We start from the raw sequence: 26425 nt of genomic DNA, 5'->3' as shown, positions 1-26425 counted from the left end.
ACGAAAGAGAAACCCACGACACGTTTTTTCAGATGGGCTCCACGAGCGGGGTGCGTGATACTAGATGGTTGCCGAGCACACGTATCCTTTTCCAATTGAAGCGCACGGCTGCAGCTTCCCGTCTCGATCACAACCAAGCTCCCGCCTGCAGCTTCCCTCTTCCATGCCAATTAGTATGTCAGGCAGCAGGCCGGGCCGGCGCTCGATCGGCGACGACCAAGAAGCGAATTAAGCAGCGCTCGTGGGCGTGGCGATGGCGGAGCCGTCGGTGAAGCGCTTGGCGCGGCTGGCGATCACGGCGCTGCTGCTCGCCGTGATGGCGATCTCCGCCGTCGCGCTGCTGCTGCTCGTCTGCCCCTCGTCGACCCTCTGCTCGGCGGCCGCCGGGTGGTCCGCCCTGCTGGCGGCGCCCAGAACGAAGCTCCGGGCCTGCGGGGGCACCGAGGCGTGCGACATCTTCGAGGGGGAGTGGGTGTGGGACGACAGCTACCCGCTCTACGACTCCAAGGACTGCCCCTTCCTCGACGGCGGCTTCCGGTGCTCCGAGAACGGCCGCCCGGACGCGTCCTACACCAAGTGGCGCTGGCAGCCGTCATGCTGCGATCTCCCCAGGTAATTGATTCCAAAACCATGCGTTCTGTCTGTCTTGCTTGAACGGTTGAACACCTCCGTTCGCGTGATGGGCACTTGCAGAATTATTGTTAGCCCACCGAGCCAAGTAAAGTCAATTCATTATCTCACGAATTCGTCCTACGGACGGGAATCTTGTCATGGTGTAGCTTTGCGGGATGATGGAACTGAAGAAAAACGGCTTTTACTGAAACTAAAATCTTGTACAATTGGTGATCATCACACGAATTCGTCGTACGGAAGGGAATCTTGTCATGATGATGATGAAACTGAAACTGAAACTGAAATCTTATCTTATACAATTGGTGATGTTGATATACGCTCAAATCCACCCAAAAACACAGTTGTTGCACTAATCATTACTTATTGAGAAAATCACCTTTTTTTTTGCGGGGAAGAGAAAATCACCTTTGACTTGTGTAATGGGGCTTTTCGTCACTGCCAATATATTCCAGTACATATATCCAATTTCAAGATTCTGTGGCCTGCAACCTAGCTAGCTAGGCTGCAAATCGTGTCTTATTTATTTCTTGTGGTTTTTGGGCCCAGCAACAGTCTGAAATATCCATTCACTCTTCTTTATATGTTCTAGGACAACACCTATGTCAGTTTCGAATTTAATCATATGCACTCCTTACTTTGATTCCTCAGATTTGATGCTAAACGTATGCTCGAGAGGCTACGGAACAAAAGAGTGGTATTCGCCGGGGATTCGATCGGAAGGAACCAGTGGGAGTCTCTGCTTTGCATGCTCTCTACCGGTGTTTCAGACAAGAGCTCCATCTATGAGATCAATGGCAGACCCATCACCAAGCATGATGGCTTCTTCATATTCAGGTTTAGAGACTACAATTGCACCGTGGAGTATTACAGGTCTCCTTTCCTAGTCCCTCAAGGTCGTGGACCGGCTGGAGCCCCCAAGTTTGTCAAGAGCACAATCAGGGTGGATTCCATGGATTGGATGTCTGGCCGGCGTAAGTGGAGAGATGCTGATCTGCTGATCTTCAACTCTGGTCATTGGTGGACCAAGGACAAAACAACCGAATGGTAAGCAAGCTTGCATATAATACTTTTTAGTAAATTGCACACTGAAGGAAGTGATCTCTGGCTGGTTCAACCTGTCACTTTGTGACAAATGCCTGGTTCAAAGTGTCATGAAAAAAAAGATGTGGTTCAGCTATTCCTTTACTGTCATAGCTAGTTGCACCAGGATGTATTATAGAACTTAGCTCATACCCGTATACTGTATACCACCAGGGGTGCCTACTTCCGAGAAGGAGATGAGGTGAAGATGGATATGAGTGTCAATGATGCTTACAGAAGGTCAATACATACACTGTTCGACTGGCTTCACAGAGAAGTTAACTCGACCAAAACCCAGGCCATCTTCCGGACCTATTCTCCTAGTCACTTCAGGTCCGTACCAAAGCAAGGAATAGCTACTAGCTAGTGTACCATAACTGAAAAGTCACTCACCGTGTGTTTCCCATAATCGATCACTGTCTTCTTTTTTCTGCAGCGGTGGTGACTGGAATACCGGAGGGGACTGTCAGCTGGAAACACTTCCAGATAAGACACCGGTTAAATCGATGGAGCAATGGGCCGACATGCTAAAACCCGTCATCGATGTTCTAGGGAGCAACCACAGGCCCAAGCTGGCTGGGTTGGATATACTTGGATGTGACTCGGATGACGGCCCAACGAAAAGACGGCCACCTCTCGGTCTTCAGAAATTCTGCAAGTTCAAGGCAAGCCTTTCTGAACAAAACATCAGAGGTCAAAGAGGTGGAGGATTGCAGCCACTGGTGCCTGCCTGGTGTCCCTGACACCTGGAATGAACTTCTCTACGCCCTCTTCATGAGAAGGCAAATGAGGTTGGACCGAAATGACACCGATTCTGAACTGAATACTGACTGGCAAAGTGTAGGGGATACATCTACCTGATGCTCTCCTGCTGAAGAGGGGATTTAGTGCAGTAGGTTATACTATCCCAGTTCTAAAATAAGTGTGTCAATTTTGTTAGGTATGAATGTATCTAGACACATTTTAGTTGTACGTATACCTGTATCTAAAAAAACTGAGACACTTATTTTGGATGGAGGAAGTTTACCTTAGTATTAGTAAAGCTGATCAAGCCGACCACATCGAATACAACCAGTCAGTCAGCGAGAGATCGCACATATTCTTGCCAGGTTCGAGGTCAGAGCGTGCACGTGTAGATAGGCATATATACATGTGAATTAGTTGCCTGTGATGAGATGCTGATAGTCCACTTCCAATTAGAGTGTATTAGTATTACTAATCACCAACTCGTGTACGTGGAGATGTTGAGAACAAAACACATTACTCAGAATTGCTATGATAATTAAGTGAACTCCACATTTTAAACAATATTTTGCTGTTTGCATATTGGGACATATATTAAGTTATTAACCGAGGGAAATTGGGAAATCCATTTTGGCTCATAGGTCTAGATGCATCCACTGTTTCAAAAACCTAGTTTGAAATGTCTAAAAATTATTGGGTGTACATCTGGAAATATAATGATCGCACACAAAGTTTCGTGGATTTTTTTAATTATTATGACCTGTGTAAAAAAGACAATTTCTAGTGCTCTACATGAGAAAATTTAATGGTAAATAGGTCTTCAATTAGTAGTACTCTCTCCCATCCAAATTAACTTTGAAGCTTTACTTTCAATTTAGAGTAAATTAAATTAAAGCCTCAACACTTATTATAGATCCGAGTAAGTATTTTCTTTTTCAGATAGAAGCAGATTCATTGACTTTGCTGCTCTAAGCTACCAGCGAAGCCTTGCTCATCTGACCTCCATTCCAGATCCAAGCACACACATGATTTACTCAAATTTTGAGTTCAAAAATAATTCTTCCTAGACAAAAATATCAGAAAGTTGCGTAAGTCTGACATATTTGATTATGTAACCATGTTTACTTTGATCTCAAAAGGCTATTTGATTAAGCCTTAGGAGTTCAACACCAGTCATCACTCGCCAGCACGTCCGAATAGGAAAACAATATGCGAATGAGATTTTCTGATTTTGCCAGTCCTGATTTTGGGTCATTGATAGCCGGGTCCCGCATCAAGTGGCCCCTACATTTCAGTGACTTAAAAGTTAGGGAAATGTTAGAAAGGCAAATTCAGAGAATCCGTGCGTGAGGAGTGCATGATAGATGAGTGCGACGAATGATCGATCACCGGATACAGATGAAATGGTACAGAGCACACGCATCGTTTTCCAGCTCAAGCTACTAGGTGGCAGACACGTCCGCTCGCTTCCCGTAATTAATCCCGTTTCGATCGATCACTCTACGGATCAGCTGCCTCCTGCGTGGCGCTTCTTCCATGTATCCTATGTCAGCCGTGAATTTGTTCACGTTGTCACACCCTCTCTAGAAAAGTTCATAATCTTCGACAGGGAAACCGCTTGCCGAAGCAAGTGTGTGCAGCGACCCTTCGCTGAATATTGGAATGAAGGGCTTCCAAAGAAAGCATGTTCCTTAGCACATCTCTCTCTCTCTCTTTAATTAGTCTGGCCGGCTGTATGATTGTGAACTCTTGATAGTGCTGACCACTACGCATCTCCAGCTAGCATTAACTAGGCTAGCGTGGTGCTCAATCGGCGACGACTAACTAACAAGGACCGGCCGCGGCCGGGGAGGCGGGCCGGAACCGCCCGCGGCGATATGTTGGGCCTGTCTGTGAAGCGGGTGGCGCGGCTGGCGATGGCGATCACCGGTCGGCTGGAGAAGGCCGGAATGGTGCTACTCCTCACCGTGATGGCGGCCTCCGCCTACGCCGCCGTGCTGTTGCTGCTCGCCTGCCCCGCGTCGCCCCGCTGCTCGGTGGCCTTCGGGTCCGCCCTGTCCGCGCCTAAGAAGCTCTGGGGTTTCGGCTTCTCCGTCGCGCCCAAGACGTCGGTGTTGGACTCCGGCGAGTGCGACATCTTCGACGGAGAGTGGGTGTGGGACGACAGCTACCCGCTCTACGAGTCCAGGGACTGCCCGTTCGTGGACACGGCGTTCCGGTGCTCGGAGAACGGCCGCCAGGACACGTCCTACGCTAAATGGCGGTGGCAGCCGTCGCACTGCGATCTTCCCAGGTTGGTTCAAATCCATTTTCTACCATCTACTAATTCCCTTTATTCTTCCGCGGGATCATTCTTTAGAGGCCGCATCAAAATTGACATCCGACGCCTTCGGTAGATTTTCATGATAATTTGGACTTGATTTAAATCCTTCTGCAAATATCACAATAGATCTTCGGACGCTGGATGTTGTACATGTTTTTTTTTCATAATAATATACAAGGGTTAATGTTATGAGTGCGCAAAAATGGAGGTCAAGCTTAATTGTAAAATTATATTTATAGTCTAAATTCAGATTTTTTTTTTTGATCTAGGCAATGATGATGTAGTACCTTAGAACCTTGCAAATCTTGATGTGATTTTTTTTCTGTATTCTAAGGTACACGATATTGACAAAATCTGACCAATTTATAATTCTGAAATATGCAATGTTCATTATACGTGGATCTAGGTGTAGCCCACCGATGTACAATAGAAATATGTGTACATACCGTATAAATATGTTCACTACGAGATATGTTCACTACACCGTATAGTGATTAGATATGTGTAGCCCACCGACCTAGGTGTAGCCCACCATTATACCCACCAATTAGATATGTTCACTACAAAAAAAAAACACCACCAATTAGATATGTTCACTATACCCTATAGTGATTAGATATGTGTATCCCATCGATCTAGGTGTAGCCCACAATTATACCCACCGCCATTTTTTAAGGAGTATTAGTCGGTATGTGACATGGGCATCCCTAATGGGCCTGCCGAAGATAGTACCCAGGGTTTACTGAAGGCCCACTACTCGAAGAATAAGAAGATTCGGAAGCCCAAGATATTATTAAGGAAAGCTAGAGTTGTAATAGAAAGTCTTATTTGTAATCTTACGGGATGAGTTAGAAACCTTCCCGGACTTTGTAACTTGTACAGCACGAATCCCTCGGCTCCGCCTCCTATATAAGGGGAGTCGAGGGACGCAAAGATCATCGAATCATTGTTTACAAACCCTAGTTTTCATAATCGTCGAGTACTTTTCGGCTGAAACCTTCGAGATCTACTTGCCCTCTACTTCCAACTAAACCCTAGCCTACAATCCATAGGCATTGACAAGTTGATACCTTGTCAGTATGTATGTATAAGTGGGTATAATGACGTCTATGAAATGTACAGAGAATTGCAGTGGTGTTTTTTTGAAAGATGAAAATTGAAATGATGTTTATCAAATAGCTGAAAATTGCAGTGAGCATCTATCTAATCAACCCCTTTAAAAAAGAGAGAGTGCTTGCATGCCTCTTGCTATGGAACTTCTCTATTTGGTTGATTGTCCATTAGTATAATTAACATTTGATGTATTAAACATTTTTGTGTACATATACTTAGCGACTTATTGATCCGAAAATAGACTTTAAATAATATTTAAAATTTCTATTATTGTGTTTTAATTTGATGAAATTTCACTTCTATGTTAGCATAGTTTTGCATTATTATCCAATTGCACTTTAGTGTTAAGTCAAAAAAGTGAGGAAGTGCTTGCATTTCTTCCTATGGAACTTCTCTATTTGGTGGATTATTTGATGTATTGAATGTTTTTATTTTCATGTACTTAACTATATAATGATCCAACAATACATTTAAAATATTATTTTATAATATAATGTTTTCATAATATTGTTTATATCTTGTTATCACAACCCAATAGTCTCACTCTAAGACATCATTGTCGAATATTATCATTCTTACATTGTATTCCATAAAAAAGGATACTTGTGATACCTCTACCTAACATTACTCGCCTTAGAAGCTGATTTTTTCACTAGATTTTAATTCTAGGTGACCAATATGTTGTACAATAAAAAAAATCCAGAAAATTAGGTAACCAAAATGTCTTTGTTCTTGTAGCAAGACTATATATGTATTGATGGTATTACTACATAGGGCTAGCACCAATTGTATCCATGCATGCTGTGCCATGCAATTGTAGTGATCGGAGTAATAAAGATACTTTCTTAAGTACATCTCTTAGAAAACCCCTATAAGGATATCAAATTATGAGTCTAACATAGTATTCTAAAAAAAATTGTATATAACAAAGTTAATATAATCAAGATGCCATGAGTGGCTGAATGTCGTAGAAAACTAAAACATGGATGTAGAGACAATTTTCTTTTAAAAAAACTACAAAACATTTTGGATGATTCATCAGTTCTTTTTAGGAATATTAAAACTAAAAAGGTCCACATGAAGAAAAACCTTTTCAGCTGAGATAAATATATATTTTTACATGAGAGATAAATCTATTGCTAAGAATCATATAAGAATTGTGGCGTATTAAAAACATTTTTTTTTATTTTGTAGTCCTTGTTACAGACTACCTCCAAATAAACTAAAGTTTTCTTAGAATTCAATCCTATAAATTTAAATTAATCATTTTGTCCTATTTGATTTAATGTAATTACCTATTTGTTTTACATTTGGAGAATACATTTCCTGGAATATTTCCTGTTGTAGGATAGTGAACCATATGAAATTTTTCTATGCAACATTTTCCATGCAAATCCAAAGAAAATCCTCATTAGGTATAACCTCGTAAATTTTCTCCTTGTATCTATGAAGAGTGTGCGAACATATAATCCTTTAAGAAATTTCATTTGTGCAATGAAACATGTTCTATACCATATTCTTGGCTTTCAAATCTTGTGGGTCTCTTTGTCCGCATGAGTATGAAATCAAAGGACTAGGAAATAACACAAAGATAAAGGAATGCATGTGAGGAATGAATAATTGTAAATCACACAAGTTTTGTGGAATAAGTGTTGGTTGGCGGGAATAGGAAAAAATACAATAATACTAATAAAGATTGGTAAATCAAAATCAAGCAAGGATTCCAATTATGATGTTTGAAACTAAAGATTCGGGGATTGTTCATCGTGGGTGTCAATTCTATAAAGAGGTCTGAGTTGATTGTAAATTTTTCATAATATCTACTTCAAAAGTAACACTAAAGATATATCCCCTAATTATTCCTATAAATCAAAGATGCATGGAATATTCAACATGACATGATATTCAAGGTCAATATTTTTCATATATTACAGTAGTTTTGGAATCCCGTGGATGAAAGAGATCCTTGATTCCCAAGTTGAATTACTCGGTTTTCCAGAGAAAATGGAACAAATACTCTTGGCATCTACATGAAAAGATGCAAACTACCACATTAACACAAAGTCGCATCCCAGATCTGACGCATTAAATTAAGATTTTAATAGGACCAAAAGCTAAAAAAATGCAGGGTGGTAACATCTCACTAAGCCACCACCATTCCCTGGTACCATAAGGTCATTAACCACGATCTAGAATGACTTACGCAGTATAGTGTGGACCAGATTTGAAATGTAAGTCAGCTTTAGAGATGAATTAATATAATATGCAGTGGTTTATAGTTATATTTTTCTTGTCAAAACAATATGGTATTGGAACTAGGAACATCCGAATATTCACACGTCCATTATGAAATGAAGGATTTTTTATGATTTTTACCATGTTTTTTCCTTCAATTTCTTAGATTTGATGCTAAAAGTATGCTCGAGAGGCTACGAAACAAAAGAGTGGTATTCGCTGGTGATTCAATTGGCAGGAACCAATGGGAATCGCTGCTTTGTATGCTCACTACTGGCGTTTCAAATAAGAGCTCTATCTACGAAATTAATGGCAATCCCATTACAAAGCACAAGGGTTTCTTGATATTCAAGTTTACAGACTACAATTGCACCGTGGAGTATTACAGATCACCTTTTCTAGTCCCTCAAGGTCATGCACCAGCTGGAACCCCCATAATTCTTAATAGTACAATCAGGGTGGATGTCATGGATTGGATGTCGGAGTATAACCGGGGTAAGTGGAGTGATGCTGATCTCTTAATCTTCAACTCGGGGCATTGGTGGTTGTACGGTAAAACAATCGGAAGGTAAGCAAATTAGGAAAATATTTGGATGTTTAAGTTATATTTGTAGGGCTTAATAGTTTTTCCTTATGTTCATTGGTAATTTCCATATAGAACTAGTCTTCTTTTTTTTGTCAAAAGTTAATCAAGATTTTTACCCTTCAGCTAGCTAGTTCCACATCTATAGTTTGTTTTCAGTTTATATCCGAGTAATTACTTAGAGGAATAGCTATCCCTGTGCATCTCACAGGTAGATTTTAAAAGCCCTGCGATGTTCTCAAGATTTAAGTAATAACAACGTTTTGGTTAGTTGCACTATCCAGGTTCAAGAATTCATCTTTCAATTGGGATTAGAGAGAGCTTATCACTTACTCATTCTGGTTTAGACGTGTTTTGGTGCTGATTGATAAATCATTAATTCTCCGCAATCCATTATTTTTTCTTAAATAAATGTAGATCATTATATTTGCACCATGATCTATTGAAACTGGGCTTACTTTGATTTCCCATACCAGCGGTAACTATTTTCAAGAAGGGGATGAAGTGAAGATGGATATGACTGTCAGTGATGCTTACATAAGGTCAATACAGACAGTGTCCGACTGGCTTCACAGAGAAATTAATACGAGCAAGACGCATGCCATTTTCCGTACATATTCTCCCACGCACTTCAGGTTTGTACCTGCTAGACATAATCAGCACAAATGGATCCGTTTCAGAAAAAAACATCAACGCAGGTGGTTCACTGCAGTTTGAAGAAATTGCAAATGATTAGATTCTTACTGGTGTTTTCAATTATTGTTGATTAAACTGTTTCTTTAACTAGAGCAACCTGTATTTTTCTGTAGCGGTGGTGATTGGAGTACCGGAGGGACTTGTCAGTTGGATAACCTTCCAGATATGACGCCGTTTAAATCGTTGGAGCAATGGGCTAACATGCTTAAACCCGTGAACGATGTTCTAGGCAGCAACTTCAGGCCCAAGCTGGCTGGGTTGGAAATATTGAATGTAACGAGGATGACGGCCCAACGAAGGGACGGTCACCCCTCATTGTTCATCAGTCCTTTAGGTTCAAGTCAAAAGCTCAGCAGAACACCGACAGAAACCGAAGTGGAGGATTGTAGCCACTGGTGCTTGCCGGGTGTCCCTGACACCTGGAATGAACTTCTATATGCCCTCTTCATGAAACCACAAATAACGTGAAGTGAACATTGAACATAGCCACGCAAAGTATAGTGCATATATATCTAGTTGACGCTCTCTTGTTAATGAGGGGATTTAATGCAGCTGGTTATGCTGACAAACAACAATTGTTGATGGAAATGGTGGCGGTGGCGAGGTAGTGGATTAGCAGCTAAGAGTACTAATAGAATTTAGTGGAGTAGCATAACAAGATATCATCAGCGACAAGTAATATGGAGTAGAGGGAGAATTAGTTATTTTGCAACTTGGATGGGTGGTCATGACACCGCCCATACCACCCTCTGCATGCCCTTTAATGTCGGATTAAGGGTGAAATTTGGGGTGGGGGTGAACAACATCGTGATGCTCTTGGCCGCACTTGGTATCAGAGTTAATTAGTCGTCAACTAAAATTTTGAAGAAAAATATGCAAGTTAAAATTATGATAAAATTCTACTCCGTATTTCACTTAATTTCAAGAGTCATTATCCTTTCTATATAAAGCCTTTTTTGCAAGGGTCCAAACTCTCAAGGACTCTCGTGGACACCCATCCTCCTCCCCGCCTGTGGAGACTTGGCAGGCTTGCATGGACATCAAGCGACTTTGAAAGGCACGGTCAACTGGCGGTGCCATACCTTGAAAGGGGATCTTAGCCACATGACACTTAAAGGCTGCAAATCGTGTCTTATCTGATTCTTGTGGTTTTGGGCCTAGCAACAGTCTGAATATCCATACACTCTTCTTTATATATTCTAGGAATAACCTATGTCAATTTAATCATGTACTCCTTACTTTGATTCCTCAGATTGATACGATCTGATATCTTACAGTAAATGTACAATCTCCTATACAGGGAAGCTACAGATGCTGTTTGATCTACATGCGACAATCATGGGATTCTAGCTTATGATGTGATGCCGTATAGTTCAAAATAAAGGGTTTAAACTATCACTCTATCAGTACTTCTGAACATCTCAAGTACACTTTGTTTGGAACACCTCGTAGCCCCTCTTCTTCTTCTACCTCTCACTCTCTTTTGTCTCTCTCTCACAAGAACACACACCATGGGTGAACAAGGAAGACACACACGCACGCACTCAGTCAAGGAAGAAGAAGAAGAAAAAGCTTTGCCCCAAATTGGAATACTCCCATGCAGTGAGTTGTCAGAAGTTGCCTGATCTAACGCCGACAGGGCTCCCACGGGCTGATTTGTGGCCGAGGATGCCAAATCGGAGAGATCGGGGCAACCATGGAGGGAAGATACATCTTCATATCTCGTACATATATTGTTTTGGCAAGGGCCTATACATGTGAGAAGGAAGGAGAATTTGGCAAGATTCCTTGTAGCCGATTTCCATAGATTAAAAGCATCTCTAGAAGAGTACAGACATGCTCAATGCATCCAGGAATAATCAAAGGGCAGTTCGTCCATGTAAAAATTATGTACCTGGTGAGGACGAGGATCGATGGTGGATCTGGTCGAGTACCTCTTTGTGTTCTTCCTCTTCAACCTGGCCAGGCCGAGATGACAACATCCCTTCAAATCCCCCACCCTCCGCCACTTCCCGCCCGCTCGCCCATCCATGCCGCATCACCAAGGAACAACGCAAGACATCAAGATCAAATTAAGAGGTTGCCCATGATGGAGCTCTCCCTCATCTCCTCTCCTCGACAAGTAAAAGTCAAAGTCTAAGTCACACGCGTTCCTCGCACGCGACCTCTGACCATGGCTTTGTACTTATAGAGAAGCAAGAGTTGAGGGAAGAGAGGTGAGAGGCATTTCGGATTTGCTGGGGTCAAGGAAGGAGAGAGATCAATACAATACGTGTCAACACTATTGATCAGGGTCTGCCGATTGGCCAGAATAGTAATCACACGGATCCATCTTCTCTTAGCCATCTGATAGACATTGGGATGGGATCAGAAATGCCTCCGAGATTACGGCTTGTGTGAGTACTAGAAACTAGGTCCTCAAGATTATCAATGATACCTTAATTTGCATTTACTTGTACAACTGGCATGGCTTCTTGGGACTTGCAGTTAGAGCTGGAAGAGGATGGTCCTCCGTTAATTGCTTGTTGGGAGATTGGGCCTGGTTGATCTAAAAAAAAATGTTGATATGGACAAGTGCCCTTTAGAAAAAGGGACACCCAATTTAGTGGTATAAACAAATATTTATTTTACTTTTCTGATCAAATCATAAATAGTTGTCACCCCCACCAGTTGATGGAGAAGGAATATTTTCATGAGAAAATAAAAATTGTGTGGATTCGAGGAGGCTCTCTGTTCGGTTCATGCTAGTGCCCCTGTGTTCATTCCTATTAAAATTAACTTGATGTCACCTCAACCAGCTGCTATTGGTTTTTATGTCATCTAGAGAGTAGTAATCAGCTGGACATAATTTTATTGATAACAAATATAGTGGGGGCATCACTTTACAAATATGACTAGATTTTCATTTCAGTAGATTTACAAATAAGGATAAATAAACTTATCAATTAGACACAGGAAGAGTATACAGGTTTTATCTTGAACATCAAGTTCAAATACAGATCAATAGTGTATCTTGATGGTCTTGGTTAATCGTAAAAAACAAAAAGAATGTCATGTGATCATCACTTCATGCATTTACTAAAATCAAGATTGCTGGAACAATACAATGAGCTTGTGCATGCAACCAGCACTACCCGGCTCCTAACAATGGGGAAGCTCTCATCTCATCACTATTTTCACAGTTACATGACTCAAGGATAAAACCAAGCTTCACAGATTAACTACTCTTCCAGCAACAACAAAATTACAGCTCGAGGAACTGCATCCAGGATGGGCAGCAAGAGGTGGAAGTAGTCACTGCCGCAGAAAGTGACGCTCTCTTCTCCGTCCGCTTCATCATCCTCTCAAGCAAGACAAATGTATATCCATCTAACGCCTTATTGTGCTGTTTATTAGTATGGTAGGCTTACCTAGAAAAAATGAGATATCAAATGTGAGACAAACAAGACGAAGTCAGCAGGTACTAGAGAAAAATGTTGTGCATGCATATGCCTACGGTACTGCATGAGTTATATATGGGGAGTGTAAACAGTAACTAAAACATGCATGCAGTAAACATAGATATCAACACACTAGATCTAATTCAATGTTAAACATAGTTGGTAGCTTTGTGAATCCCCAAGATAAATAGTGAAGAATGGGAATAACACCGTGTCGTCAGCTATCGGTTGTTGTCACATGTACATTTATTTTGTCTGCTCAAATAATATATGTGCTCTCACATATCATGATTAACTCTAAATCATGGTGAATGCAATGTATTTACCAAATACACACTAGGATACAATGTATCGAACACAGACAGCTATAGAGTAGGATACGAATAAATCATGCACTGCAATGCAATAACTAGATGCTACGTCCTTTCATCTTTTTTCAACAAAAGAGACAGCAATAGAAGTAAAAGCAATGTTTGGAAGTGTCCTTCAGCTTTCAAAAAGAGAAAGGTATGGCCAAGATCAGAAGAGCATAAGAAAGAAACAAAATTATTTAGTTCATTCACATTTATTTAGTATAAGTAATCAAATTCAACAGCACTGGCCCTAGCTCTACAGGTAAATTTAGTTGACCGGTTGCTCAAACTGGAAAATATGGACATAGAATAGCTCAGCCGAGCTCAATGGTTACTTTGGATCGAGTTCCCGAGTCACTACTGGACAAAAGGAAGCAAAACCTGGATTTAAAAGCAGAATTGCACCCACTTTGAAGTGCATATAGGCGAAGTATTTATTTCAGTTCACTGTAACGTGGGAGTGCTAACACAAAATCAAATAGCAAGTACTAACCAGTAACATTCAGAACCATAGAACAACAATCTGGGGCTGCTAACACAAAATCATCAAGTCCATTTGGCTTACTAAGAATACTAGCACCAAGACCTCTAATAACCAATACAAGATATCATACTTTTAGCAACATAATTCAGAAACCTAGCTAGCCAAATAGCCATCATCGCCATAATTCGGGGAGCATAACATAGCCACAAGAAGGGATCATGATATTGAATAGGTGAACCAGGAGCTCACCATAGAGGTCGTAACTGAGGCCGGGCCTCATCAGTTTCTCAAGCCGAGCCATGTCACCTCCAAGTGCACCAGGCCAAGCAAAACCTGCAGATAAAAGAGAAGACATTTTTTGAAGAGCTAACAGAGAAGACATCATTAAGATGGCATTACCAATACAATCAATTGCACAGGAAACATAGCACAATGTTGAGGATCAAACTTAAGAAGTTAGATATCAGTTTAGCAACAATTTTTCGCATATTAGCACCTTCCTGTGAGTAAACCATGAAAATAAACATATACACAGAGTTACCAGACGTGGAAAGTTAGACAAAACAACATGCAAAACACAAGGAGGTAGCACTGCCTACTGTCACTTGTCCTTACAAGAATCAAGATATGTGTAAGATGATGTCCTTTTAAGCTAGCTCAGCCATGTTAACGTTGGCAGTCACCTTTTTCATATGGATGAGGTAACTTCTATGCAACTTTTGTAAAGAAAAATAAACTACGTAAATTTGCCAGACAAGTTATTTTTCTCCTCACATGATTATGAAACTTCTCAGCTTTGCTCCTGTTATTTACATGTTTTATATAGTCAATCCTTATTGACGATAGTGCATCATCGGTGTAGTTGAATCATCTCAAATAGTTAAATTGCCCTCATCTGTGTGTTCGTATTACAGCAAAGCATTGCATTGCATCAATTAAGTGGCGATCATTTGGTAGGAGAGGATTACGAGTGATCAAAAGATTAGAACCTGTTTCGTTAAGTCTTCAACCAATACATTACCAGCAGGAGTCACCACATGCAACTGCAATCACTTGATATCAGAATCATGGATATATGTAAATATATAAAAATTATGGGAGCACAACTACAACTTCAAGCTCCAGCTAAACCCATGTTTGTTCCAAGATGCTAAACATGAAACCAATTGCATCGAACCATAGAGCCACATCAGACGTACCAAAAGACACCCACAACAAGCTTACAAGATAGCTATCCAAAGAGTAGAACGAAGCAAGACATGAGTGTTTTTAACACCCAGTTACTGTTACCGTCCCAAAACTGATGAAAAGATCAAGATACAAAACCAACAAGACTTTACCACCACATACCAAAAGCTCTAACGAACCCATAGAGTGATTCGTACCCTTGTTGGCGACATCAGGGGTGGGTCTGTAACAGAATCAATGATATGATAAGATCAGGTTATAAATTGCAAGATCAGCACATGTGTCTTAAATGCTAACAATATGACCATCTAAATTAAACTAGATAAAAAATAAAAGAAAAATAAGTATGGAATGTCACCTGTTCAAGTGCTTCTAAACCACATAGATCATTCATCGTTGATTATATCCCCAAAGCAAAACAAGAAACATGTAGAATAATGCATAAGAATGATGGGAACATTATGAAATCATCTGTATGCATATGAAACAAGCAGTGTGCAATAAAGGAAATAAGCTAAGGTATATTTATCCAAAATGATCACATGAAACTCTTTAAATATAGCTTGTTATGGCCAAAAAAATCATGTAGAGCAATCTAAATGTATTCCACATCAATTTAGGTATGCAGGGAAACAAACTCTATAACAGTACATGTCAAAAGATGAAGCAAAGGCAATGGGACTATACACAAACACATATAATTTTTTTTTTTTGATAAAACGGAATGACATTGCGTTTCATTTCATTGCAAAGAAGATTTTGTTACAGGATCACACCTCTCCTAGGAGGGTGTGTTACAGTTCGGCGCTACAAGTGATCAGTGTACATCCCATTCTGCAGTCAAGATGGCACGAAGGCCAAGCGGGCCCAAAGTTTCTCGTTCTGATCCATATATAAGAAACTAAAGGTAAGAAAACTGAAATAAGTGTAACATACATTCTGAACCATATATAAGAAACACATGCCAAATTGCCAATAACAACTTGTTTTTTCCAATGTTGGTACAACAACATATCATGTTTTCTATGCATAAACAACCGTGAACTTTGTGCTTCAACTACCGGTATAGACTTCTAGTTCATCTTGGCGATCATGTTAATAATTTTTCAAACAGACTACTGAGTCCTAGGTCATCAGCTCCTTGGCTGGAGCACACAATAACCAAATATTGCATCGATGAGATCCTATCCTGCCACTACCATGAGCAAAGCAACATTAAGAGAAACAATTCTCAACTGCGCCACAACTGCAGCAATGGAAGATATCTGGTTGTGGCTAATGTTCATCACCAGAGAACGACGAGGTTGTTATGAGCCAATGAGCTTCTGAATATCCACTCCGTAAAAACCGGGCAACGCTTTGTTAACTTGATGTCCTTGTACAGTAGCTAGCAAATGCACAAGAGACGTGAAAATGCGCAGCTTACGTCCCAACATCTGCCGTCTTAACTACCCGTGTCCAAGTTGTTATACACGTCACTAGGCACATCCTTGAAGGAAAAAAGTAGAAAGAGGTAACATCATCAGGGCAATGGTTGCTAAATAAAACACTGAATTAGTATTACACCTAAGCTACGAGAGATGAAAAATCATGAACACAGCTCCATCCATTGTATGGGCCAATGGGGGTTGCGAAAAGCAATTATTGGTCGGTACCCAACCGTGTGATGTTATAATGTAGCGGTACATTAACATGACAAAGGGATGAAATGCGTACAAACAACCTACTCCTATCAGTATCCTCAAGGTAATATATAGTACTCCCTCCGTCCCATCAAAAGTATCTCAACTTTGTCAAAATTTGGATGTATCTACCTACTAGATAGTGTCTAGATACATCCAAATTTTGATAAAATTAAGACACTTTTGGTGGGACGGAGGGAGTAACAGAAATCTGCCCCAAAACAGCAGCTCATAAATGGGGCACATATATTGATAAGATGATACATCATGTTCTAACTCTATATTGCGCATATAAATATACTTGGGAATTGGTAATTGCACGAACCATGGACAGCTCCACTTCACCAGTGTACGGGTGAAGCCGGTGAAGCTGCCCCAAACACCCAAACTCTAGTTCTCAGGTGGAGTGAAGCGGTGGCCTCTCGTAGTTCATTTTCGTGGAGTAGAGAAATAGGTGCTTACCTGCTCCACTTCACGTTTTCGCGAGCCAGCCCATCCCGAATTGGTATTCCCCTTGTCCCCTGATTCATGCCTATCCATGGTGTGTGGCGACAAGGGCTAGTCGCTGCCTCCATTTCCGGCGGCCAGGCCATCCTCCCCTTCGCCCCGACCCCCAGCTTCCTCCTCTTTACGACCCGCTGATCGATTCCCCTCCTTGGATCGACCCGGCATCGCAAGCACAGCGGACGCGGAGGTCTGCTTGCTGGCCGCCGCCGCCATCTCATTTTTCTCAGGAATCCCATCGCCCGACTGCAGCTCCAGTGACCCTCCGCCGCCCTCGCCTCCGTCCCCTTCGCCCAGTCATCTTTTTCAACGACCCCCTGCCCAATCCCCGTCCTTGGATTGAACAGGCGGCGCAAGAACAGCCAACGTGGTCGTCTGTTTGCTGGCCGCCGATGCCGTTTCGCTGTTCCGGAGAATCCCGCCGCCTGCCAGCACCAGGACTCCAAGAGGTCGTGCCTTACAATAAGAGCACCGACAAACAGCACCTCTGTGAATAGTTCTGGATAATTTGTCGTGTCCTGTAATTTCTTGTTCAATCTGCAGCCAATATGTGAATAGTTCTTGTTCAGTTCATCATACATATTCTTTTCAGGTTGTATGCAAATGCAGAGATATATTTTGAGAAATAAAATGCACATCAAACGACTGGAAACAAGGATATGAAGCTAACTTAGCCAAACAGTTTTTACTGCTCCGGAGTTTTACAAGTGGAGTGGAGTTTAGTGGTGAAGTGAAGTTAGGTGGAGTGGAGCTCTCCCAAACATAGTAGTCCTCAGTTTCCTTACATGCCCGGCAGTGAAAGCGCCGCCGAGCCAGAACCCCGAGCTTCCAGTATGCAGCGCGCAGGTACCAGAAGCCGTCGTCACGGGTATTTGCAACATGTTAGAAAGAAAACCTGAGTGCAAACTAGGACATAAATGATTAGTATATAGTGGTATGACAAAAAAAAAGCTAGCTTGCAAGCACTCTCTATCACCATCCAAATTGTTTGCGTATGTATAGAAAAATTATGCATAAGCAGGAAATCCTGCATGTGCTTTAAAACAGAAAATATACAGGTTTCGCCACTGCCTATGCGTAACAAGCAATAAACAATAAAAAAAATAGCACAACCATTTTCTACAGATCTACTGTCTACACTTGCATTTACCATCCATACATGAATGATTTCTCTACCGCCTACACATTCAATTCAACCATAGAGAAGATACCATTTTTTCCAATAATACATGGAGGAAAGGAGGGACCTTACTAGGTAGCTGCGGGCTAGGGAGGTCGTCAGTAGCAGAGGAATAGGGTTTTGGCCAGCACTAGAACATCAAGGACGTCGTTGGAGCCAGCATTTCGGAGAGATAATCGAGGAGAGCCACCAACAATAGCAGCTCTAGGAAGGTGACCGTGATCTCGTCCTCCATGCCATCCTGCCGCCATGCCTGCACGGCGGTTAACTCCTCCCGCCAGCCCTACTTGGTTGATCAATATGATTAGTTAAGGGACTGGCATGATGCATAAACAAATAGGGCAAGTACAATTAATCTGTTATTTTTGTTTAACTTGTGTGTTGATAGCAGAACCACACAATGATACACATAGCAACAAGAACAACAACATTGAAAATCATGAACACAGCTCCATCCATTGTATGGGCCAATGGGGGCTGTGAAAAACAATTATTGGTCGGTACCCAACCGTGTGATGTTATAATGTAGCGGTACATTAACATGGCAAAGGGATGAAATGCGTACAAACAACCTACTCCTATCAGTAACCTCAAGGTAATATATAGTACTCCCTCCGTCCCAAAAGTATCTCAACTTTGTCAAAATTTGGATGTATCTACCTACTAGATAGTGTCTAGAAACATCCAAATTTTGACAAAATTGAGACGCTTTTGGTGGGACGGAGGGAGTAACAGAAATCTGCCCCAAAACAGCAGCTCATAAATGGGGCACATATATTGATAAGATGATACATCATGTTCTAACTCTATATTGCGCATATAAATATACTTGGGAATTGGTAATTGCACGAACCTTACTCTGTAATGACAAATCAGATACAGTACTTAGTCCTCAGTTTCCTTACATGCCCGGCAGCGAAAGCGCCGCCGAGCCTGAACCCCGATCTTCCTGTATGAATCACGCAGGTATCAGAAGCCGTCGTCACGGGTATTTGCAACATGTTAGAAAGCAAACCTGAGTGCAAACTAGAACATAAATGATTAGTATATAGTGGTATGACAAAACAAAATAAAAGCTAGCTTGCAAGCACTCTCTATCATCGTCCAAATTGTTTGCGTATGGCAGAAGGAGGAAATCCTACATGCTTTAAAACAGAAAATATACAGGTCTCGCCACTGCCTATGCGTAACAAGCAACAAACAATCAAAAAAATAGCACAACCATTTTCTACAGATGTACTGTCTACACATGCATTTACCATCCATACATGAATGATTTCTCTACCGCCTACACGTTCAATTCAACCATAGAGAAGATAACATTTTTTCCAATAATACATGGAGGAAAGGAGGGACCTTACTAGGAAGCTGCGGGCTGGGGAGGTCGTCGGCAGCAGAGGAACAGGGTTTTAGCCAGCACTAAAACATCAAGGACGACGTTGGAGCCTGCATTTCGGAGAGATAATCGAGGAGAGCCATCAACAATAGCAGCTCTAGGAAGGCGACCGTGATATCGTCCTCCATGCCATCCTGCCGCCATGCCTGCACGGCGGTGAACTCCTCCCGCCAGCGCTACTTGGTTGATCAATATGATTAGTTAAGGGACTGGCATGATGCATAAACAAATAGGGTAAGTATAATTATTCTGTTATTTTTGTTTAACTCCTGAAATGATGCTAATACAATATTACTAATTTGGGAATAAAATTCACTCTCGGTTAATAAATTCAGTAATCCTTGGGACTTTGCAGTACATGGATAAACAGATATGGGCAAAACACCAAAAGAAGACTAATGAACTAGATAAATGGCCACGAGTGTTTAAAATATCTGATTCAAGTTTACCGGTGTCTAGCGCAATAACAAGTGCCACACTATATTCAGTCAATAATGAAACAAGCTGCATATTAGAAAAAGGAACGAGGATTAGCTATGGAATACGCCACGGTCACTATGCACAACACCCAACTAATCACATGATCTGAAAATAACAAGTATGTGGCATTAGCTACCTATTCTTATTAAGAATGATAGAAGTTTGGTTATTGAGGACACAAACACCATTGTGGACCAAAGTTTGGTACCAGACACTTATCTAGGTAGATAGCTACCTACCTAGAGAGTATATGGGAAGACAAAATCTATAGGAGACAAAATAATTCTAGCTAGCTCCCAAGTTCTAGCCCAGTTGTTCTAAGCAAACTTCAACTTCTCACCCAGTTGGATTTGTCTGACAATCATCTTGAAGAAGAAGTACCAATAAACGGAGTATTAAAAAGTACGTTAGCCATTTTGCTTCAAGGCAATTTGAGGCTTTGTGGAGGTGTACTGGACATACATATGCCTTCATGCTCCACAGTTTCTCAGAGAAGATCTTGATGGCAACACTATTTGGTCATAGTATTGGTCTCCATATTAGGCATCATGCCACTCATATTACTGGTCTACTTAACCTTCTCCAGAAAGAGAATGTTAAGGATGCAGTTATCATTGCGTTCTTCGAATGAGCAATTACTTAAAGTTTCTTATAAGGATCTACCACAAGGTACAGAGAATTTTGCAGAGACTAATCTGATTGGGAGCTGAAGCTACGGTTTAGTGTACAGAGGAAAGCTAGCCCAAGAGCACACGATTGTGGCCGTGAAAGTTTTTATCCTTGACATGCAAGGTGCGGATTAGAGTTCCATCTCAGAATGTAAAGCACTGAGAAACATTCGGCACCGGAATCTTCTTCCAGTTCTGGCCACATGCGCAACAGTTGATAATTGAGGCAATGATTTCAAAGCTCTAGTGTACGAGTTCATGCCCAATGGCAACTTTGATACTTGGCTGCACCTGGCAGGAGATACAAATGCGGGAAATCGGCTAGAGCTATCTCGAAGAATGAAAATAGTTGTTGATATAGCTGATGCATCCCAATACATACACAACCCCGAATCTAACTCAATTTCTAATAAATCTAGCACAACCTGCAATTTATAATAAATCTAAGTCATGCCATCAAGTACTACCTGCAAAACAATACGCTTGTCGCTGCAACTAGCACAACCCTGTTGAATCTTTGTGCATCCTTCAGTCTACATACATGCTCTAGGCCCTGGAGAAATTTCCAACTCAGCACAAGATAGAAAATAACAAAAACACTCTTATTAAATAAGAAATCAAGGGACACGTTTAGCCCACATAAAATAAAATAAACTTATTCAAGGTTGATAATTGATTAAGTCAATTGGTCCAAAGGAGCGGACTAGCAATACACATATTTTTATTGAAAACACACGTACCATTCAAGCCAACATTCAGCAGGTAGAATAGACAAGATAAAACCCACTTGGCATTAAAAAATAAAGCCACATGTGGTCAACGCTAGGGATGAAAATGCAGCGGAAAGTTTCCGACTTTTTCGCGGAAAAACAGAAACGGAATGGAAATATGAAAACGGAGATGGAGATGGAATTTTGCAAAATGGAAATGGTAACTTTTTGGCAGAAATGGAAACGGAACAACGTTTTCTGGCACTATATTCGTTTGTCCGACAATATCTGTTTTCGTTTTGTTTCTGGCGTTTTCATGTTCAGTTTTTTTTTTCGCACATAAATATGAAAAAAAATGTGGCAACAATCAATTCCGTCTGTATCCGCTCTATTTTCACACTCATGATGCAACGTTCCCATGGACTTAATACAACAAACATTCTAAACTTGATAGTTGCCAAAGAGAGTATGACAGTCCATCATGTAGCAATGTCAACACCCACTAAATAAGAACATCATCATGTAACAAAGGTACAGTAAAGCACCTGTAGCATCGGTTCACAAGGTAGGAGGTAGAGAAGAAACACTCTAAACTAAGTATCATGTTCTTTTCTTAAGTAAGCAACAACATATACTGGCAAAAACATGCTATTCAAAGGAACTATCATTGAGATATCAAAAGTATACACTGATTATGCTTAAGCAACAACCGTAAGAAAATAATCACATGTAACAAGATTTGGAAACACTGACAGGTTGCCACAAATCTATGATAAAGCAGAAAAAATAATTGGACCATCAAAAGAAATATGAAGCAATGACAAAAATTAAGAGTGGAATGCCACGAGAAACAAAAGTGCATACATATAGGTGTTTTACTTGCTGCTTCGACCCACCCTCCGCATGAATAAGAATATACCCAAGATGTTTTTTTCTCGGGTGGGACATCCGCATTATATACCATTATATATTACATCATCACTTATCAGGGTCCAATCATGAATGGAAACAGGTGTTTCATGACGGAGGAAAAATTATTCGATTTCCTAACTAATGGCACTAACTACAGAAGTCCAAATGAGAACTACATTATAAATTTAACGCCACACTGTTGGAATTATTTCATCTTCATAGAAATGCCATCAACTAACAAGGAGGGAAATGCTGAGACACGGATCATGCATGATAACTAATACAATTTTACTTAGCAGCTACCAAAGAATAACAATTCAACTCCTGCAAGACAAGTAAGACTGCTAGCACATCAAGAAGGCAGATTCTGAACAAGAACTAGTATGGCTGCTCCTACATATCGTAGTCTACAACAGAGTAGAGAAAATTAAGGGAAATCAAAGGAAGCATACTAGTGTCATTGACCAGCTAGGTAGTAACTCAATGCATCTAAAAGCTAGGGATGAAGAGATGGAGCTAGGGAGTTAGACTTGAGACATATTGTAGCCGATGTTGATCTCCGTGCACCGGGGTTGCATAGTGTTGCATAGAGAGGCGCCCGGCCGGTAGAAGAAGCAACAACTAATAAATAAGATAAGAAAGTGACAACAAGTAGTATCAACACCTAGAAAATCAGCAAATCAGAAGCTAGAGCACCACAGCACAAGATGCAGCAGTACAAATAGTAAAGCGCCACTAGCACCCGTAGCATATGATTAGAAGGTATGAGGTAAACTAGAAACACTCTGAACTCCTCATCACTTTTTCTTATGTATGTAAGCACCAACATATCATGGCAAAACATGTTATTAAAGGAATATTCATTGACAAGTTGAAACTATACCCTGATTATGCTTAAACAACAACCACCCACATAGGAAAAAAAAAATCGCAGGTAACAAGATTTGGAGACATGGACATGCCATAAATTTATGCTTATGCAGGAAAAACCAATGCACCATCAAAAAAAATATTTAGTAATCACATAAAAACTCGCCAAAAAGTATTTGTAATGACTAGACATACTAAAATAAACCACCAATACTTAGTCATTTATAACTAATCATACATAATAGGAATACATCCACAACATGAGTCTATGCTATTGATCAATCAGCACATTCATTAGTCCATTCATCACAACACAAAGAGGGTGGTTGTAGGCGAGGCTAGTAAGAACGGTGAATAAGCGAGCGCTACTTCTGCAGCGGCGACTACGGCAGGCTGTCAGCGTCGAAACTGACCAACTACTCACCCGACGGCATGCAGCCACGCTTACGACTACGCCAGCTCCACCTTAACATGCTCGCAAAGGTCTCAAGTTTGATAGTAGATAAGTCCAAAACAAGAACAAAATTTAGCCAGAGGGTTTAAGAAAAAGTACCAGAAAATCAAGAAAGAGCATGCATCATATAATAAATCTATTTCCATGTGCATCACCGCAGTGACACCAATAATTAAGGCACAAGCATATGCATGAATAATCTATCGTAGTCATAATTAATAATTAATCACCGTGATGATGCTTTGAGCATAAATATGCAGAATTAAATATGTACAACCTAGCAACTAACTAGGAAGAGAACACTAAGACCGGATCATGCATGAAAAGTAATTTAATTCCTAAAAGATAAGATAGACTAACAACACATACAAAAGCCAGATTCTGAACCAGCACAAGTATGGCTACTCCTACACATCATAGTCTATAGTAGAGCAGAGCAATGCAGGGGAAAATCAAATGAACACATACTAGTGGCAGTGCCTAACTAGGCAGTAACTCAATGCATCTAAAAGCTATAAAATGCCACATGATCATAACAGAAATAGTAAGCCCAACTGAGCTATAGAGTTAAACCTGAGAACAATTGTAGCCGATCTCGGTGCACCGGGGTTGGACGGAAAGGCACCATGTTGCCGGCAAGCGAGACCACCACTAGTCTACGACCATGCCTTCGGTGCAAAAGACCGTCACTGGTTCCAGGGGTGCATCCAAGGCTTGGGAGGACGTTCCAGCAGCCGGAGCTCAACTGAGCGACAAACCCCAGGTTCTGGTATGCATCGCGTAGACACCAAAATCCGTGACCACGAATAGCTGCAGTGCATTTGCAAACAAACCTTAGTGAAAACTGAAACATAAATGACTAGTAGATTGTATGACCAAAAAATAATATAAGATAGCATGCAAGCACTATGACGTCCAAATTCGTTTGCTTATATAGCAATCTATGTATGCATAAGCAGGAAAATAAATACCGGATAATGTACGTATAGGTTTCAACACTACAGCCTACGCATAACAAGCAGCTAATCGTCAAAAAGTGGAGTACATTATTTCATGGAATCTACTCCCCAATGCACACAATGAACAAGTTTTTTATTGAGTGCATAACAAAGTGGACCAACAGATGGCAGCAAACAAGTGACCACAAGTAAAGTCATTCCACATCAATAGCTCAATCTGTAGTTGAGCAAAAGGCCTATTAATCGAGAGCGCATCAGCCTCTTATGGAATGCCCAAAAGTCTTAGTGCAGATTAGAGTAGAGAAAATATATGTTTGACAACCCGGATCCCAAAGAAACTAAGGCAAAGTGCAAGCTCAATCACAGTTCATCCTACATTATAATGGCACTCACATTTCCTTTCAGAACCTGGTTTTACATTTTCATTATCCTTGCCTTTTAGAATTTGAGGGATTTCATGCAATGCTAAGCTTAGTTCTAGTAAAGCATCAGACCTAGTTTGGGAATCCCAGTTATTGAACTTCAACCAATCAAATGTATAAGACTAATGTTAGTTAGTTAAAGAGTAGAGGAGAATCACTGAGAGAACATAACATAAACTCTATAAAAATTATAATGTTTAATTTAATATAAAAAGTCAATGGTGATGATTGAACTCCCAGTTTTGTTTCCAGGAATTACTGTCAGTTATCAGGAAGTACTTTGCTAGTAGATGTGTCCAATGGACCCCAGACATGGTGTTCTCTAAGCTAATTATTTTAATTTTTCATAAAAATCTTATGAACCAATTAAACAAACATCAATTATCCAATTACAATTAACTTAATCCTCCACCTTGTACAATAGTGAAACACTAGCTGAAATGCCAAGAAATCCAGATTACTATCTGCAGATGAATGCTGAACCGGACAACTGTCATATCTTGAGGGGCTCAGTGACAAGATGCAGGGGCCTTTTAAAATAAAAACACACTAAAGCATGATCCGAGATTATCATACATGACTTGGTAAGTACTACTCATTATAGACAGAAGTGACTTGCTGCATACTTTCGTTCAGCAAATCCTACCCCTCTCTTCATACTGGCTCGAGTTAGTTGTAACACCTGGAAAAAGAGCAATGTTGCAAAACAAACAAGACTTAGCCACATCAACAACTATTCGAAAATTCAACCAGGTCATGAGACATAGTAGAAATAAAACGTGAAAGCATTGCACTTGAGTTTGTAGATAATTAAAAATTCCTATTACACAAATAAACAACGTTGTAGTATGCCTAGGCCCTAGCAACTCCATAGTCCATGGATAGTACACTCGTTTTCTTCCCATTCAGCATGTTTGAGTCCATACTTCAAAACAAGTTACAAGGTGCAACAGCAAAGGTTTATGGTGCTCACCGGGTAGCAGATGGTTGCGGAGGTGACCAGCAGCAGCATGCCGGTGAGGTGGCCAGCGGCAGGAGCTCGAGGACGTCGCCGGTGAGCTAGGTGGCCAGCGGAAGCAGTAGCTCTGGGCTGGCCACCACCATCTCTTCGTCCACTCCTTTGCACCACGGCGAGCTCCTCCCGCCTGGCGCGGTCGCAGGCCGTCACCGGCAACCACGCCCGGCGACCTGGCTCCCGTCGGTGGGTGGCGAGCCTGGAGACTGGATGGAATATGGAGATGGGGCATGGGATGGAGGGGGAGACTAGCAAGAGATGGGGAACTAGGAGGAGGACCGGCCGGAGCTGGAGGAACACT

The 26425-nt window shown here is 41.1% G+C and overlaps 2 protein-coding genes, 1 long non-coding RNA gene and 1 pseudogene across 3 annotated transcripts; 2 read left to right on the top strand and 2 right to left on the bottom strand.

Annotated features, from left to right (window-relative positions):
* Positions 1-2750, top strand: part of LOC124671736 — a 17166-nt pseudogene extending 14416 nt beyond the window's left edge.
* A 1110-nt stretch (positions 2751-3860) lies between these two features.
* LOC124671735 (protein trichome birefringence-like 10) lies at positions 3861-9927 on the top strand. The gene is made up of 5 exons (XM_047208069.1): positions 3861-3929; positions 4251-4750; positions 8295-8696; positions 9188-9346; positions 9521-9927. The coding sequence occupies exons 1-5, from the start codon at positions 3861-3863 to the stop codon at positions 9873-9875; spliced, it is 1485 nt and encodes a 494-aa protein (XP_047064025.1). The 3' UTR covers positions 9876-9927.
* A 2531-nt stretch (positions 9928-12458) lies between these two features.
* LOC124678942 lies at positions 12459-26196 on the bottom strand. The gene is made up of 8 exons (XR_006994709.1): positions 26083-26196; positions 25736-25791; positions 24302-24538; positions 21250-21335; positions 18311-18521; positions 14674-14727; positions 13934-14017; positions 12459-12817 (listed from the first exon to the last, which is right to left on the bottom strand). It is a non-coding gene; the product is annotated as an uncharacterized LOC124678942 (long non-coding RNA).
* LOC124678941 lies at positions 15861-18058 on the bottom strand. Its single transcript, XM_047214792.1, has 3 exons — positions 17846-18058; positions 17017-17608; positions 15861-16361 (listed from the first exon to the last, which is right to left on the bottom strand). The coding sequence occupies exons 1-3, from the start codon at positions 17937-17939 to the stop codon at positions 16295-16297; spliced, it is 753 nt and encodes a 250-aa protein (XP_047070748.1). The 5' UTR covers positions 17940-18058; the 3' UTR covers positions 15861-16294.
* Positions 26197-26425: the final 229 nt, after the last annotated feature.

This window comes from Lolium rigidum, chromosome 7 (assembly GCF_022539505.1).
Source record: "Lolium rigidum isolate FL_2022 chromosome 7, APGP_CSIRO_Lrig_0.1, whole genome shotgun sequence".
Lineage (NCBI taxonomy): Eukaryota > Viridiplantae > Streptophyta > Magnoliopsida > Poales > Poaceae > Lolium > Lolium rigidum.
Note: the sequence above shows the minus strand (reverse complement) of the source record. Positions and strands in the feature narration are given on the sequence as shown.